The 16,375-nt window shown below is 43.8% G+C and overlaps 2 protein-coding genes across 18 annotated transcripts in view; both read left to right on the plus strand.

Annotated features, from left to right (window-relative positions):
* The window catches only part of XPOT (exportin for tRNA), a 69,369-nt gene extending 61,801 nt beyond the window's left edge, over nucleotides 1–7,568 (plus strand). For all 4 annotated transcript variants that reach the window (XM_005303183.5, XM_065558096.1, XM_065558112.1 and 1 more), the window contains 3 exons: nucleotides 4,268–4,339; nucleotides 6,295–6,351; nucleotides 6,939–7,568. In XM_005303183.5, the coding sequence (XP_005303240.1) occupies nucleotides 4,268–4,339; nucleotides 6,295–6,351; nucleotides 6,939–6,965 (156 nt within the window). In that variant the 3' untranslated portion in view covers nucleotides 6,966–7,568. The remainder of the gene's footprint in view (nucleotides 1–4,267; nucleotides 4,340–6,294; nucleotides 6,352–6,938) is intronic.
* Nucleotides 7,569–15,041: 7,473 nt separating this feature from the next.
* Nucleotides 15,042–16,375, plus strand: part of TBK1 (TANK binding kinase 1) — a 57,637-nt gene continuing 56,303 nt past the window's right edge. For 2 of the 14 annotated variants that reach the window (XM_065558222.1, XM_065558238.1), the window contains exon 1: nucleotides 15,042–15,097. The gene's annotated coding sequence lies outside the window, so the exon portion shown is untranslated. Of the gene's footprint in view, nucleotides 15,098–15,560; nucleotides 15,842–15,885; nucleotides 16,251–16,375 lie in introns of those variants that run through there. The other 12 variants (XM_065558165.1, XM_065558173.1, XM_005303191.5 and 9 more) reach the window with 11 other exon arrangements.

Below are 16,375 nucleotides of genomic sequence, written 5' to 3' on the forward strand. Positions count from 1 at the left end.
TGAGAGAGGCTCACATATGAGAGTGCTGTGAAATCTGTCAGGACTTCACACCCTGTACAAAGAAAGGCTAGACTGAGAGCTTGTCTTCCGAACACCTCAGCTTTGGTGTAAAGCGCCCCTCTGGCACTGCATGTTTCTCAGCACCGTTTCCATCTCCGAGGATGAGGAAGAAGCCTAAGAAACAGCAATCCAAGAGAGGATGTCTCCCCAGTGCTGAGCAAGGACAAACGGGGATGGCAGTGGAGTGTGACGTGCATCAGGCCGCTCCTCTGTCCCCAGCCCCTAGCGCCACTGTCAACTCCACACTACTCGCAGGGGTCCAGTGTGGGACCTCCCCTGGACACCAAGAAGTCATCACAGTGCCTTCCACCTGGAGGCCTTTGCAGTGGCCGATGACTTAAGCTATGTCTACACTTTAGGATTAATCCGAATTTATATAATTTGAATTTTGGAAACAGATTGTATAAAGTCAAATGTATGCGGCCACATTAAGCACATTAATTTGGCGGTGTGCGTCCATGTACCGGGGCTAGCGTCTATTTCCGGAGCGTTGCACTGTGGGTAGCTATCCCATAGTCCCCGCAGTCTCCTCTGCCCATTGGAATTCTGGGTTGAGATCCCAATGCCTGATGGGGCCAAAAACATTGTCGCGGGTGGTTCTGGGTACATCCTCCCCCCTCTCCAGGGAAGCAACGGCAGACAACCGTTTCACGCCTTTTTCCTGGGTGAACAGTGCAGACTCCATACCACCGCAAGCATGGAGCCCGCTCCGCTCAAGACAGCAGTCATGAACATTGTAAACACCTCGCACGTTATCGTGCAGTTTATGCTGAACCAGAACCTGCAAAACCAGGCGGCGAGGAGTAGGCTACGGCAGCACGGTGGCGAGAGTGATGAGGACATGGACATGGAATTCTATCAAACCGCGGACCCCGGTGCTTTGGAGATCATGCTGTTAATGGGGCAGGTTATAGCCGTGGAACGCTGATTCTGGGCCCAGGAAACAAGCACAGATTGGTGGGTCCGCATAGTGTTGCAGGTATGGGACAATTCCCAGTGGCTGCGAAACTTTCGCATGCGTAAGGGCACTTTCATGGAACTTTGTGACTTGCTTTCCCCTGCCCTGAAGCGCCAGAATACCAAGATGAGAGCAGCCCTCACAGTTGAGAAGCGAGTGGCGATAGCCCTGTGGAAGCTTGCAGCGCCAGACAGCTACCGGTCAGTCGGGAATCAATTTGGAGTGGGCAAATCTACCGTGGGGCCTGCTGTGATGCAAGTAGCCAAAGCAATCACTGAGCTGCTGCTATGAAAGGTAGTGACTCTGGGAAATGTGCAGGTCATAGTGGATAGCTTTGCTGCAATGGGATTCCCTAACTGTGGTGGGGCGATAGATGGAACCCATATCCCTATCTTGGCACCGGAGCATCAGGGTACCCAGTACCTAAACCGCAAGGGGTACTTTTCAATGGTGTTGCAAGCACTTGTGGATCACAAGGGACGTTTCACCAACATCAACGTGGGCTGGCCAGGAAGGGTTCATGACGCTCATGTCTTCAGGAACACTAATCTGTTTAAAGGGCTGCAGCAAGGGACTTACTTCCCGGACCAGAAGATAACCATTGGGGATGTTGAAATGCCTATAGTTATCCTTGGGGACCCAGCCTACCCCTTAATGCCATGGCTCATGAAGCCATACACAGGCAGCCTGGACAGGAGTCTGGAGCTGTTCAACTACAGGCTGAGCAAGTGCAGAATGGTGGTAGAATGTGCATTTGGCCGTTTAAAAGGTCGCTGGCTGGCGCTCGTTACTGACTCGGTCAGACTTCAGCCAAACCAATATCCCCATTGTTATTGCTGCTTGCTGCATGCTCCACAATCTCTGAGAGTAAGGGCGAGACCTTTATGGCGGGGTGGGAGGCTGAGGCAAATGGCCTGGCTGCTGATTATGTGCAGCCAGACACCAGGGCAATTAGAAGATCATACAAGGAAGCGCTGCGCATCCGAGAAGCTTTGAAAACCAGTTTCATGACTGGCCAGGCTACGGTGTGAAAGTTCTGTTTGTTGAAAATCCGCCCCCTTTATTGACTCATTCCCTGTAAGCAAACCACCCTCCCCCCCCCACCCCCCTTAAATCACAGTGTTCTTTAAGACCAGGTTCAACTGTACCCCAACCTGGCTTCCTTCCAAAGGTGGTTCCATAGTAACCAGGCCATTTTCCTGCCAGTTTTCTTCCCAAAACTGCACAAGAATTCAGAAGAGCAGCGGCTTTACTCGTTGGACATTAGACATACTGTAGCCTTCTATATTGAGAGGATCAAGCCATTCTGTAGATCTGCACAACTCTTCGTGCCAATAGCAGAAAGTATGAAATGCCTACCAGTCTCAGCCCAGAGAATCTCATCCAAGATAGCCTCCTCTATTTGGGCATGCTACAAGCAGGTGGGCATCCCACCTCCTGCTATCTTTACAACTCATTCAGCGAGAGCTCAGGCTTCATCGGCGGCATTTCTGACTCAGGTCCTGATCTGCAGGGCTGCAACCTGGTCGTCGGTGCATACCTTCTCCGTTCACTACACCATCACCCAGCAGGCTCGAGATGATGCCAGGTTTGGGAGAGTAGTGTTGCAATCCGCATGTCCATGAATTCTGAGCCCACCTCCTTTTTACTGCTTGTGAGTCACCTAACGTGAAATGGATATGAGCAAGCACCTGAAGAAATAATGGTTACTACCCTTTCCATAAGTGGTGTTCTTCGAGATGTTGTTTGTGTCCATTCCATGGCCCACCCTCCTACCCTTTTGTTGGAGTTAGCCTCTCAGTTCCTTCTTGCTGGCTATGGGGCCAGCAGTGCCCCTTATACCGACACATAAATGCATGGCACCAGAGGGTGCTAGAGCCGGCTCAACAGCTGCTGAATGAAAAATGTTTGGCAACAGTGCATGCAGCACATGCACACCTAATGTGGAATGGACATGAGCAACACATCTCTGAGCAACAGTTATGGAAAGGCTATAACTGTTTTTTTTGGTTTTGTTTTTTCTTTTTCTTGACAGATCTGTGTATTCGGTGTCAGATACGCAGGTTTTAGTGACTAAAATAAGCTTTTGCTATTTGTTACTCTTGTTCACAATGCTGCAAAGCCAACATAGATATGAGAGTATTATCTGGATTCTATTTCTTATACCTCACAAACAAACAAAATTGTAAGTTCCAACTACAGGGCTAATAAGTGAATTGGAGGTACCTTTTTTGGTAAATGGCCACAAAATCCCTGGTAACATTACATGTATGTGTCATTTGCCCTAACAAAACAGCATACATTTAGAAGATTTTTACAGAGATGACTACTAGCCATCAGTCTCTAGGAGTACATCTGGGTGGTGAATTTCTCAATCATTCTGAAACCACCGAGTTTTGTCATTAGTGGGAGCAGTAACTTAAGGTGAAGCTATAGTGTGGTAAATGTGCTGGCATATATTTCCTCTTAATGCGGCACACTTCTGAGTTGTGAAGTATGACAAAACGGAGGCCCTAAGGTCCATCTAGTTAAATTGGCTATCATAACATTTAACTTTCATTACTCTTGCAGTTTTAATTCAGCCGGGTTTCTTTTTAAAAGCGCATGTTTTATTCTATGCAACAAAACTAAAATATAATGGGGTTATTAACTTTATAACTAATGCTGAAACTTGGAGAAATCTTTTACTTAACCTTAATTATAAGTTGTTGTAAAGATTTTGTCATGGTTATTTTTAGTAAAAGTAATGGACAGGTTGCAGGCAATAAACAAAAATTCACAGGAGCCATGACCTGTCCTGACTTTTTTATTAAAAATAACAGGGGAAGAGGGCTGGGGAAGGAATGACAGCGGAAACCCTATGGGGGGACTGACATCCACACCACTGTGGGTCGGGAGCACAGCCCCAGCTCTGGCACAGGCAAAAGGAGTGGGGGAACGTGTGGCCCTGGCCCCAGCTGCAAGGAGTGTGGGGGGCAGGCGGGGCGGCCCTGGTTTTGGCCCTGCCACTGACAGCTGAAGTCAAGGAGGTCTGGTGAAGTCTCAGAATCTGGGTCCTCCGTGACTAAATTGTATCCTTACTTATAATACATAAAACTTGCTACTTGGAGTACTACTGTTGCTATTGATACCTTCTCCATGAAGGGCCAAAACTATCTTATACCCTAAAACATATCCCTAATGGCTTTTATTGTTAATTTATAAGGCTACATTTGACCAAGCAAAATTGTGGTCTGATATCTTTTCCAGGGCCCTGAATGCATTCACTATCTTCAGCAAGAATATCTGCCTTCACTGCAGGTAGCTCCTGAAATAATCCAGGTAGGAACCTTTTCTAGTTGGTATTTCAAATATTTAAAAGTGAAAACAGAAGACAATATCAAAAGTTGTGTTGGTAAGCTTAATTTTTCCTGTTTTACTTTTCACACAATTGCTATGTAGTACTAAAACATGACAAAAAGAATATTATTAAAATTAGGGATGTAAATATCAGTTAAAGTTAACCGGTTAAACGATTAAAATTATATAGTTTAACTGGTTAACCGAGGTAGTTCCATGGGGCCTGGCACAGCTTGGCTGGGGTTAACGATTAAGTTTGGTTAACCGGTAAGCCTAATGCTTACCGTTTAACCTTTTACATCCCTAATTAAAGTACAGCATACGGGAAAACTATCCACAAGTTGGCAGTACAAATACCAACGTAGTGCCATTAAACTCGGTGATTTAAAGCATTCCCTCAGAAAACGTCTGTCATTAGAGCCTCAGTCCAGTGTAAAAGATTAATTATAGTCATGCAGCCAGTTTTCCAAAAGAATCTGGGTGGAAACTTATTTAGATGGAGGACTGAAGCAAGAGATGCATCTGAAACCAATAATCAAGTATTTTGATACCCGCAAGGTGTTAACATTTGTGTTTGTGAAGATATTTGCCCAGAATAGGCAACTGAAAAAATATTTTAGCCCCTTTAGAGTTGCCCAGATGTCATCTTAGTATGCTTTGTCTGGTTCTGCCCTCAGAGATACTGATATATACTTAGAAGTACTTGTGCTTCTTAAGTATTATTTTGGTTGAGTATTTGTGAATGTTTCCACAGTCCAAATCTCTGGAATAAAAACTATATAGCTATAGATCTTATTACAAGTGCTAGTCTAGTTTAAGTGACTACTATATTGGTAATAAAAATAAACATTTCATAGCCATCATTTCTTTTTAATAAGACTTAAATCTGAGAAATTAAAGTACAAGGAATTTTGATTTTATAAAAATGGGTACAGAAATATTTTTATATTAAAGATCGCATTAATTCAATGCATCAATTTTCTGTATTGTTTTTGGTCTTACTAATGTACAAGGGTCTTGTACATTACAGTAATTCTTGCACTTAAAAATAGACAAGAGATAGTGTTTTCAGCAATTAAAGTATTTTTTCAAGCTTGATTGTTTCAACAGTTAATGTGATTAGGGCATTTTAAAAGATACACTAAATGTTATCTGGGTGAACTAGTTTGATTAGATGTTGAGTGCCAAGTAGAAATAGAGGATCTCAATTCTGATCTGTGAGTGAACTTGGAGGTTGAAGCGGTCAGACCTGCTTCTTTGGAAGATTGTATTTACCATCGTAGTGTGACTTAAATTGTGAAACCAGTTGACTTAACAGCATAAATAATACTTGTGTGATAATTTATACTAAAGATAAAGGAAGGCTTCTTGCATATCCATACGTTACCCTTTGATCCAAGTTTGTAACTGCTTTGTCAGGAATTGTGCCACAGTGAGGACAGAATGACTCTTTTTATCTTGAAATACTCATATTAACAATACTTAACACATGTAATGCTTTACATGTTCAAAGTACTGTACAAAATTAGGGAGGTAGGTGTTATCCTGATTAAACTTTAAGGAGAAACAGGAGATAACATTACTGCAGTGCCACAAGTCATGCAAAGGCAAGTTTAGAGCCATGGACCTCTTGACTTCAGTCCTCCAATCTAGGCTTCTCTGTTATCATTCAAAATGTAAAATAGGTTGCTAAAAACTAAACATCTGTTCTCCTCTGAAGCATATCTGAGGGGAGCCAAAACCTATGATTCATCCTTACTGGCCAGTAAAATGCATAGTTTACCTCTTCCTTTAAAGAAAAGGGTGGGGGGGGGGAGGGGAGAGAGCATAGTGGGGAAAATATGAACTTCTGTTACTCATTGCATCTCAAGCACTTACTTTGTTTATCCATCTAGCTACAATGTATTTAAATATTAATTCTCATTGCTCATTTACAGGAGTTTTGTCAAGCACTTCAGCAGCCTGATGCTAAAGTTTTTAAAAATTACTTAAAGGTAAGTTTAAGTACAGTGTGTTTCCTTATTACAATGTACATATTTCACTGATTTATGATAGTGATTTGAAGGCAAGTGAGAACATATCTCTAACTTAACAAAATGATTCTATGGATGTTTTGTGTACTGCAACCTGCAAGTAACCAGCAAAGTTAAAAATGGTCGTCTTCTTTTTTTTTTTTTTTTTTTTTTTCCCCTTCCAAACAACTTAAACACTATTAAATTGTCATTTGATTTCTTTGGTCATATATCCAATGAGATGGTATCCATTTGGCCTATGTATCAAATTGATAACTTAGACAGGGCATAACTGCCATGGTTCTAAAATATGTATAATACTTCCCTTCATCATAGCTGTTCTGTACTGCAAAAAAGTTTGAGTACCACCATCAATAGATTTTTAGATGGAACCACTTCTGTGTTGAGCTTCAGGGAGACAATCAGTCCCCTCAAATTAATGTGCACGTATTCGTGTAAAGACATCAACTCTAACCATACTATGAATATGTATAATCTGCATTTCCTCAAGCTTTAGCAAGGCTTGTATATAAATACTATTGTGTTTTGTTTTGTTTTTTTTAATACAGGTATTCTTTCAAAGAGCAAAGCCCTAAGGAAAATACTGGAATCCCCTGTACCTGCTTCCATAATCAGGAACTCCAGTTATTTATACAAATGCTAACTTTTTGTGCCATTTAAACTGGTTTTGTTTTTAAAGATGTTGCTTTCTGCTTACATCAGTAAATATTTTAGTCTTTGGAAAAATGCAAATGAATATGCACCGCTTCTGTGTCTCATTAGATACATGTAAGGTATGTGACAACATGAGAAGTTGCCGGCATGCCTATTCCAACCCTTTTACTTTGTGTAGGATGGTTTAAGTTTATGCTGTAACAAATACAGCAGTAAAATACCTGACTTTTATTTTTGAAATAAAAAAATATGAAAATCTAAGACCATAGCAGTGGTTATTAAACTGTACATTTTTAAAGATACTAAGTAAAACATGTTTTCATGAGACATGAATTTCATTTGTTCATGTATGGTGACATGAAAAATAAAACAATCAAACTCATTTTTGTAGATAGTCATTTCATTGAAATTGTCTTAATGCTAAAGTGTATATTCTACAAAACACAGATTGGTTTAATAAATTATGATTAAAAATAGGAACTGGTTCTACTTTTTTATCAAAATAAATTTTATGTAGTGAAAAAGTACAGGTCTCTGACTCATTGTGTTGAATCTTTAGGTGTTACAATCAGTAAACTGTAGAACGTTGTATTAGTTTGAGCAAGAAATAGCAATTCTATCGGTACTTTGATACAGTGTTATGGTCAGTTAGGATATTTACTGTCCTGTTTGGTTGAACCAAGCAAAAATTGCATTTATTACAATATATTTCATTTGTACCAATGGCTTGTGCCTCTGTGGTTCCCCAACTGATGATGTTGTATGCAGGCTACTATCAGAAAATTTGGTGGGGAAAAACAGTTATGCAATGAGTCCTAGTTTTCTCCCAAGAATAAATATCTACATAAGATTGTGGAGTCCACATATCCCACAGATAATCAAGAGTGGGCAATTTTTTTCTACATTATGTAGTACTTTAAAATAAGATTAAAGATTCACAGTACTTATTTAAAAAATGACAGCCTGTCTTTCAACTAGGCTACTGCAAACCAGATTACTAGAAGTAGAAAGGCTGCCAAATAACTAATCCTAGGAATGTCCGGCAAGAACCTGAACTTTCTGACCGTCATTAGCAGATTGACAATGTGGTACAACTCGAACAAATTCCAATACACTTGTGGAAGGACTCAACCACCCCCACCCACAATGATTATCAAATACCTTCTGAACTAATTGTCACATTGCTTGACTAAAAGGATAGTCCTGTGGAACAGAGGTGGTTAAGTCCAATGTTATATGGCTCTCTAGAGAGATACCAAGAACAAACTGAGGGACTGCCCTCTTGGTGTGGATTCTTCAGTGATTTAAATTTTCACTGGCTCTAACTAAGAGTCCTGGCTCACTTTCATTATATTACCTATAATCTAATTATTAGGGCTGTGGATTAATCACAGTTAACTCACACAATTAACTCAAATTAATCATGATTAATCATTGTTTTAATCGCATTGTTAAACAATAGAGTACCAGCTGAAATGTACTAAATGTGGGTATTTTTCTACATTTTCATATATATTGTATCTGTTGTAATTTAAATCAAAGTGTATAGTCTTTTTTATTACAAATATTTGCACTGTAAAAATGATGAAATAGTATTTTTCAATTCCTCATACAAGTACTTAGTGCAATCTTTGTTGTGAAAGTGCAACTTACAAATGTAGATTTTGTTACATAACTGCATTCAAAACCAAAACAATGTAAAACTTCAGAGCCTACAAGTCCACTCAGTCCTACTTCTTGTTCAGCCGATCACTAAGAGAAACAAGTTTGTTTACATTTACAAGAGATAATGCTGCCCTTTTTTATTTACAATGTCATCAGAAAGTGAGAAGAGGCATTTGCATGGCACTTTTGTAGACGGCATTGCAAGGTATTTATGTGCCAGATAGGCTAAACTTTCAAATGCCCCTTCATGCTTCGGCCACCATTCTAGAGGACATGCTTACATGCTGATGACGCTCGTTAAAGAAATAATGCATTAATTAAATTTGTGACACAATTCTCCCCAAAGGAGTTCAATGTTCCCTGCTCTGTTTTACCCCCATTTTGCCATATATTTCATGTTATAGCAGTCTCGGATGATGACGACCCAGCACATGTTGTTCATTTTAAGAACACTTTCACTGCAGATTTGACAAAATACAAAAGTTACCAATGTGAGATTTCTAAAAATAGCTTCAGCACTAGACCCAAGGTTTAAGAATCTGAAGTGCCTTCCAAAATCTGAGAGGGACGAGGTGTTGAGCATGCTTTCAGAAGTCTTAAATGAGCAACACTCCAATGTGGAAGCTAGAGAACCCGAACCACCAAAAAAGAAAATCAACCTTCTGCTAGTGACATCTGACTCAGATAATGAAAATGAACATGCCTTGGTCCGCACTGCTTTGGATTGTTATTGAGCAAAACCCATCATCAGCATGGATGCATGTCCTCTCAAATGGTGGTTGAAGCATGAAGGGACATATGAATCTTTAGTGCATCTGGCACGTAAATATCTTGCAATGCCAGCTACAACAGTGCCATGAGAATGCCTGTTCTCACTTTCAGGTGATGTAAACAAGAAGTGGGCAGCATTATCTCCTGCAAATGTAAACACACTTCTGTGTCTCAGCAATTGGCTGAATAATAGGACTGACTGGACTGTAGGCTCAAAAGTTTTAATTTTTTATTTTTGAATCCAGTTTTTTTGTACCTAATTCTAAACTTGTAAGTTTAACTTTCATGATAAAGAGATTGCTCTATAGTACTTGTATTAGGTGAATTGAAAAAACTGTTCCTTTTGTTTTTTACAGTGCAAATACTTGTAATCAAAAATAAATGTAAAGTGAGTCCTGTGCACTTTGTATTCTGTGTTGTAATTGAAATCAATATATTTGAAAATGTAGAAAACCTCAAATATTTAAATAAATTGTTTAACAATGCAATTAATTTTAATTGCTTAACAGCCCTACTAATTATGTAGCGGCTAGACTGGAGGGTGCAAGGTAGCAATTATGCCTCAAGCCAGATTTCTTCCTGCTTGTTCCTGGCTGTATTTGGTCCTGGACAATAGCAAATTACATGTTTGGGGCAGAGTCCAAGTTTCACCCACCTCTTTCCCACCTGCTGAGGCAAATGAATAATGGGCTTGCAGCACTCACTCACCATTACATGCCTGGATTTCAGGTTTAGTGAGACTGTGCTCTTCTCTCCACCCCTTGAGGATAAATGGTTTGTATAACTGGTCATTTGTAAGATTGGAGTTTGTGAAACTGAGGTTCTACTGTAATTCCAACTCTTAAGTGGTACCTGTAATCTTCACTGAGGCAGGAAGAGCATCCTATGAATGTTAAACATGTCCAGATACTTCCAAGGAGGGGAGTCTGGTGATGACTATCCTTCCAGACCATGAGTGGGCTCACCAGCCAAAATTCTTGGTTATTTTTTGTGAGATGCTAAATGGGCACTTTCTTTGAATATGAGAGCAGTCAACCAACACAGATTCTAAATCCATGCACGCTGAGGTTCTCTCTTCTCTCCCCCCCTCCCCCTTTCCTCCTCAGGCATTGGCTTCTTTTGACCTTACTCTACCACATATTCCCTTCTAGCACATGCCTCTTTTGCAATCTCCTTATGACACCTTCTCTATCATGTACTCCACTTGCCTGCGTACTAGCCACAAGCATGAGTGGAAGGAGCTATAACTGCATGACAGATTTAAGTGCCTAACAGAAGCCCAGGTACTCTCCTAGGATTCAAGCTAAGTGTTTTTGGAAAAGGTGCTGCAGCTTCTTAGCTGGTTGTGGAACTTTGAAGAGCTAAACCAAAGCAGTGTCCATATGTGAGGCAGAACTTACAGGCTCTTCAGAGTGCAAATTATGCCCCCTCGTTCACAGCCTGCTGACCCTCTTACTACAAGGGCATGGCCTGCTAGAGCTGACCAGACGTGTCTGGTCCCTATTTGTCCTAAGGAGCCACAATTCCAGTGTGGAAAGACCTAATCAGGAGCAGCAGACCATGTCAAGGAGGCAATCTAAAGGTCAGGAGGATACCAGCCTATCAGTTCAGGGGCAAAGTCCTGAGGTAGACCTGGGCCAGAAGAGAGAGGAAAAAGTTTAAGGGCTATCTCATGCCCCCACAAATATTGAAAGTGAGTCCTAAATGCTCTGGCCTAGTACACCACTCCCCTTCTGAAACAAACCCAGGGACTCAAGCCCTGGCTCCCGGCTTGACAAAGCCCTGGCTGGGATGATTTAGCTGGGAATTGGTCCTGCTTTGAGCAGGGGGTTGGACTAGATGACCTCTTGAGGTCCCTTCCAACTCTGATATTCTATGATTCTATGATTCAATAAGGCCCCACCCCCACCCCCAGCATGGAGTGTGTGACTCTGAGGTGGAGGACACAAAAAAAAAGACATATCTAAGCGACTGAAGGCACTAGATAAAGTGTCACAAGAGACCCTGCTAGGGCTGGGTGGCAACTCCTGCAAAGCAGATGAAAAGGGCCAAAAAAATGAAAAGGAAAGAAATATAAGAACTCTGCCTCAAGCACTCTCTCTTCTACTGAGGAAGGAGAGCTCTCCTCTGCCAGGGGAACCTGGAACTGCAGATTACGTGGCAAAACCAGATGTGGTAGCACAGCCTCTAAGAATTCATACAGATGGCCACAGGGCCTTCTTTATGCATATCTATTTCTTCTAGGGAAGATCAGAAGATAAGGTGAGAAATAGCAAAGGTGATCGTTCCAAGACACTGGTTTTCAGTTTTGGTAGACTTGGCACTAGAACACCCATGGTATCTATCAGGGAGACCAAAACCCATCACGAACACCCTATCCTTCATCCAGACCCAAAATGTCTACAGCTGATAGCATGGCTATTGAAAGGGAATATTAATTGCATTCAGTCTGTCCTCCAAAGTTGTTGGGACTTGACTCTTCTCTACATGGGCTTCGACACTAAAGGCCTACTACCCCATCTGGATTAGGTTTAGCTCATGTCAGGAAACAACAGAAGCCCCAAGGACCCTAGTATCCCAGCTATTCTGGGCTTTCTTCAAGATAGTGGGGAAAAAGGATCCCAGCCCACCACTGTTGCACGCTAGGTGTCAGATATATGTAGCATCTTACACACCAGGTCGTCTGGGTTCATTGGCAGATAATCCTCAAGTACCTAGATCTCTCAGACCAGTCAGGACTGGCTAGACCTATCTTTTGTATATGGGACCCACTGGTGCTAGAAGCCCTGCCACACACAGTTTTAAATCATGAACATTAGTCACACCATTCTGTCTATCCGACAAAACCTGTTTCTTGGTCACTATCACATCTGCAAAATGAGTTTTTTGGAGTTGGCAGCTTTATCTAGGCAGGAAATTCATCATGACCCCAGAATCTTCTTGCCAAAAGTAAACTCTTTCTATTCCTCACAGAAGGTAGTCCTGTCATTCAGTCCAAAGCCACAATATCCTGAAGAAAAACGGTGGCATAATCTGGATGTTCATAGAACACTAAAGATCTGTTTTAAGTGCACTGAATTGACAAGATCATTTCCTTTCACCTGAAGTCAGGGCTGGCTCCAGGTTTTTTGCCGCCCCAAGCAAAAAAGCCGGAGTGCCGCCACAGAAGCAAAAAAAACCAACCAAAAAAAAAAAAAAACCACCAGAGTGCCGCCCCTTGAAAAGAGCCGTCCTGAAAGGGCCAGAATGCCATCCTTTCAGAAGTGCCACCCCAAGCACATGCTTGGAACTCTGGTGCCTAGAGTCGGCCCTGCCTGAAGTGCCAAGGCTCACCTCTAGGTGTCCAAACTGTGACCAGATTGGTCAAGGTATGCATTATAGAGACAGACAAGGCATCAGGTTCACCTGTTCCTGACATAATCAAGGCACAAGATCTTTCTTTCTACTCATGAAGTCACAAATCTGTGCTTCCAGTGAGGAAATCTGTAGGGCAGCCACATGGGCCTCTATTAACTTCTGTTTGTTAGATGCTAGTGTTCATGGAGAATCCATTCTGTTATTTGTGTCAGTCTTTTTAGAATAAGTATAACAGTTGGATCACTTTAGTCCATTCCACACTTTCATTTTGACTAGGGGAGGTTCAGTTAGCTACAACCTACTGGATTAAACCAGTGATCTATGGAATCTTACTTTAAAACTATATACTTTGTGTGATTCGTTCCAGAAGCTCTTAATCAGTTAGGACATAACAGACACTAGAAAATGGACTTTCTGTCCTCTGCACAGGCATCCTTTACCAAGCAGGTGCTACGTTTGGTGATCCAGAAACAGTTTGCCCTTTTGGCAATTAATTTTGTGGGGGAATCTCCCTATTTCATTCTACTACTTTATCCATCTCTGTTTATTTTCACTGCTCACTACTTCATATATGTCTCAGATACTGGGCTACAAAATGGGAAAATTTTTACACGATAACTTTCTTGCTGCAAGCAATGTCTTCCATGATTCTACCCTCCCTGGTATGGCTTCATTAGTCAAAGGAACAAACTTTAACTTTTTATGTCTACTATTTGTGGGCTACTTAGCCTACTGTACATAGTTTACTGCTTGGCATTGAATTATTGTTACTAACCACATTCTAAAGCTTTTCCACAGCTTTTTAATGAATCATCTGGCAGCAAGCTGGAGAAGGGGAGGGAATTAGTAGGGACTATGTTTCAATGTTGAACTGCCCCTGCAAACTGCAGACAAGAGGGGAATACCTCATGTCTCAGAATTGTGGGAGGTGCTGCTAGTAGAAAGGATATGATCAGGTAAGATTTCTCCTATTCTGGCTCACAAAGATCAGCTGTGATGAATACTGCATATATAAAGCAATAACAAATGTAGAACATCATTCTACTTTGAATTTAGATGACTGCTTTAATTTTCTGCTCTCAAACCTTGGCATTGGCAAAGCAACCTCAAATGTTCTCAGAAACATTAATAAATTTACTGTTTTTGTGTATTTTACACACAGACCTGGTAGTGCTGCCTACAGTTAAGGTTGCCTGATGCTTTATGTTTTAAGACTGTTTTCATATCTTGTAACTTTACCAAACTTTAACACTTCAGGATGAAACTATCTATGTTTGCCTCAGGCTATTTTTTTTTTTTTTTTGTTAAGTTTCAGATAAAATGGTTCAAGTTTTAGAAAATGAGATTAGGGAAAAATAGTGTTGCCCCTATTGTTAACAAAAAATGCTCACAACTGTTTTGTTGAGAAGCTTTCGGACTTCATGCTTTGGGGTGGGAACTTGAAATTTGGGAGTGGTGCAGGATGGGGGTGGGGTGTCACTTTAGTGTCATGACTGTGCCTTCTGAAGTTCCTTTGAAAATTCACCTACATTTGGCCTAGTTCTAAGCATCCACTAAAAAGAAAAAGGAAAAAAAAAAGTTTGTATATGATCAGTAGATACTTGTCTAGAGTTTAGCAGCTACATTCTCCAAAGATTGCATCTGCAATGAGCATGCTCCAACCCAGGGCTGCTGCGCCTTAGCATAGCTGCCCCTGCTCAGGCTCCTCCTTGGTGCTGAAGGATAGATACAGTGTCACTGTAAGTGAGATGAGGGATACTACCTCGCTTGTGCTCCCAGTGCTCCTGGTGTAGGGGGCCAGGACGCGTGACTGGAATGCAGGGGTTGGAAGGAATGACAGAGAATACAAAAAAAGGGGTGGGGTAGTAGGATGGTAGGTGGAGAGCAGCTGCTATGGAGTTAAGGGAGGGAACGGGCTGAAGCCATCTAGAGGTATAAGAGGTACAGGAGCTAGGGTGGGGAGATCGGTGCATAAGTCTAACCACAAGAGAACACTCCCCTCCAGAAGCTGAAACTGAACACATGACTCTTTGGCAGTTGGCAAAGAGCAGTGAAACCCATTGGAAATACATGATGGGGTGTCTTAGAGACTAACAAATTTATTAGAGCATAAGTTTTCGTGGGCTACAGCTCACTTCTTCAGATGCCACGAAAGCTTATGCTCTAATAAATTTGTTAGTCTCTAAGGTGCCACAAGTACTCCTGGTCTCTTTGGGATACAGACTAACACGGCTGCTATTCTGAAACCTGTCATGATGGGGTATGTGTGAGAGTGTGAAGAGGGATGGCAGTGGTGGGTAGGGGGGAGGGGACAGGTGGGCTACAAGGAGGGACAGGTGGGCTACAAGGAGGGACATTTGGCTAGGGGGATGTCAGGGGACGGGCAGCAGTGAGAAGGGACGGGGGGGTGCGGCTGAGGGGGCTGGCGGGCGGGGGAGAGGAGGGACGGGGGTGCGGGCGGAGGGGGATGTCGGGGGTCGGTCGGGGGAGAGGAGGGACGGGGGGTGCGGGCGGAGGGGGATGTCGGGGGACGGGCGCGGGTGAGGAGGGACGGGGATGCGGGCGGAGGGGGATGTCGGGGGACCGGCTGGGGTGAGGAGGGACGGGGGTGCGGGCGGAGGGGGACGTCGGGGGATGGGGATGCGGGCGTGTCGGGGGACGGGCGGGGTGAGGAGGGACGAGGGTGCGGGCGGAGGGGGATGTCGGGGGACGGGGATGCGGGCGTGTCGGGGGACGGGCGGGGGTGAGGTCAGTGTAGCTGAAGCCGATCGGGCTGGGGTCTGCCGCAGGGCTCCCCACCGTGGGACGCCCCCCCGGCTGGGCCCTGGGCGCCCGTGGGAAGCTCCCGCGCGGCGGCACGGCCTGGCCTGACACGCAGTGGCACTGCCCCGCCTCCCCGCTGCCGCCGTTGCAGGAAGCCGGAAGCGGCGGGAACAAGCGTTAGCTTGGTACGGCCGGGCGGGAGACGCGGATCGCGGTGCTAGGACGCGGCCCTTGTCTGCAGGTAGGGCCGGGCCGGGCCGGGCCCGCGGGGGGAGGGGCGGTCTCAGCGCTGTGGTGGGAGCCGGGGTTAGGGCCGCTGCCGGAGGCTGGGCTGTGACAAGCCGGGGCCGAGGGGGTGGCGGGGTTCAGGCCCGCCAGTGACTTTCCGCGTGAGCTCGGGACCGAGTGGGGAGAGGGAACAGGAGCCAGCCTGGTGAGCCCGCCCCTCTGCTGGGCTGCGCTCCAGCCCCCCAATAGCCCAGCGCTATGCCGGTTCCCCACCGTCCTGGTGACCTGACCAGGCCCCGTGTCGTCTGCCCCCCGGTGCTGGGAGTGGGGCAGGTCAGTAAGGTACCTTTGGTTCCCCAAGCTGGGCTCCAGTCCCAGGGCAGCGAGCATCAGCCTGGGGCTCGCCTTGGGGTAACACGCTGGTGAGTTGTGGTCGCGTTTGTTAGATTTTCAACCTCTTAAACATTAAACACAACAGAATTCTTTGGTACTGGAGCGAGAGATTTTACAAGCTACCTTTAAAGTCTGTGCAGATGGAGGAGGGAGT

The sequence above is a fragment of the Chrysemys picta genome, chromosome 1 (assembly GCF_011386835.1).
Source record: "Chrysemys picta bellii isolate R12L10 chromosome 1, ASM1138683v2, whole genome shotgun sequence".
In the NCBI taxonomy this organism is placed as follows: domain Eukaryota; kingdom Metazoa; phylum Chordata; order Testudines; family Emydidae; genus Chrysemys; species Chrysemys picta.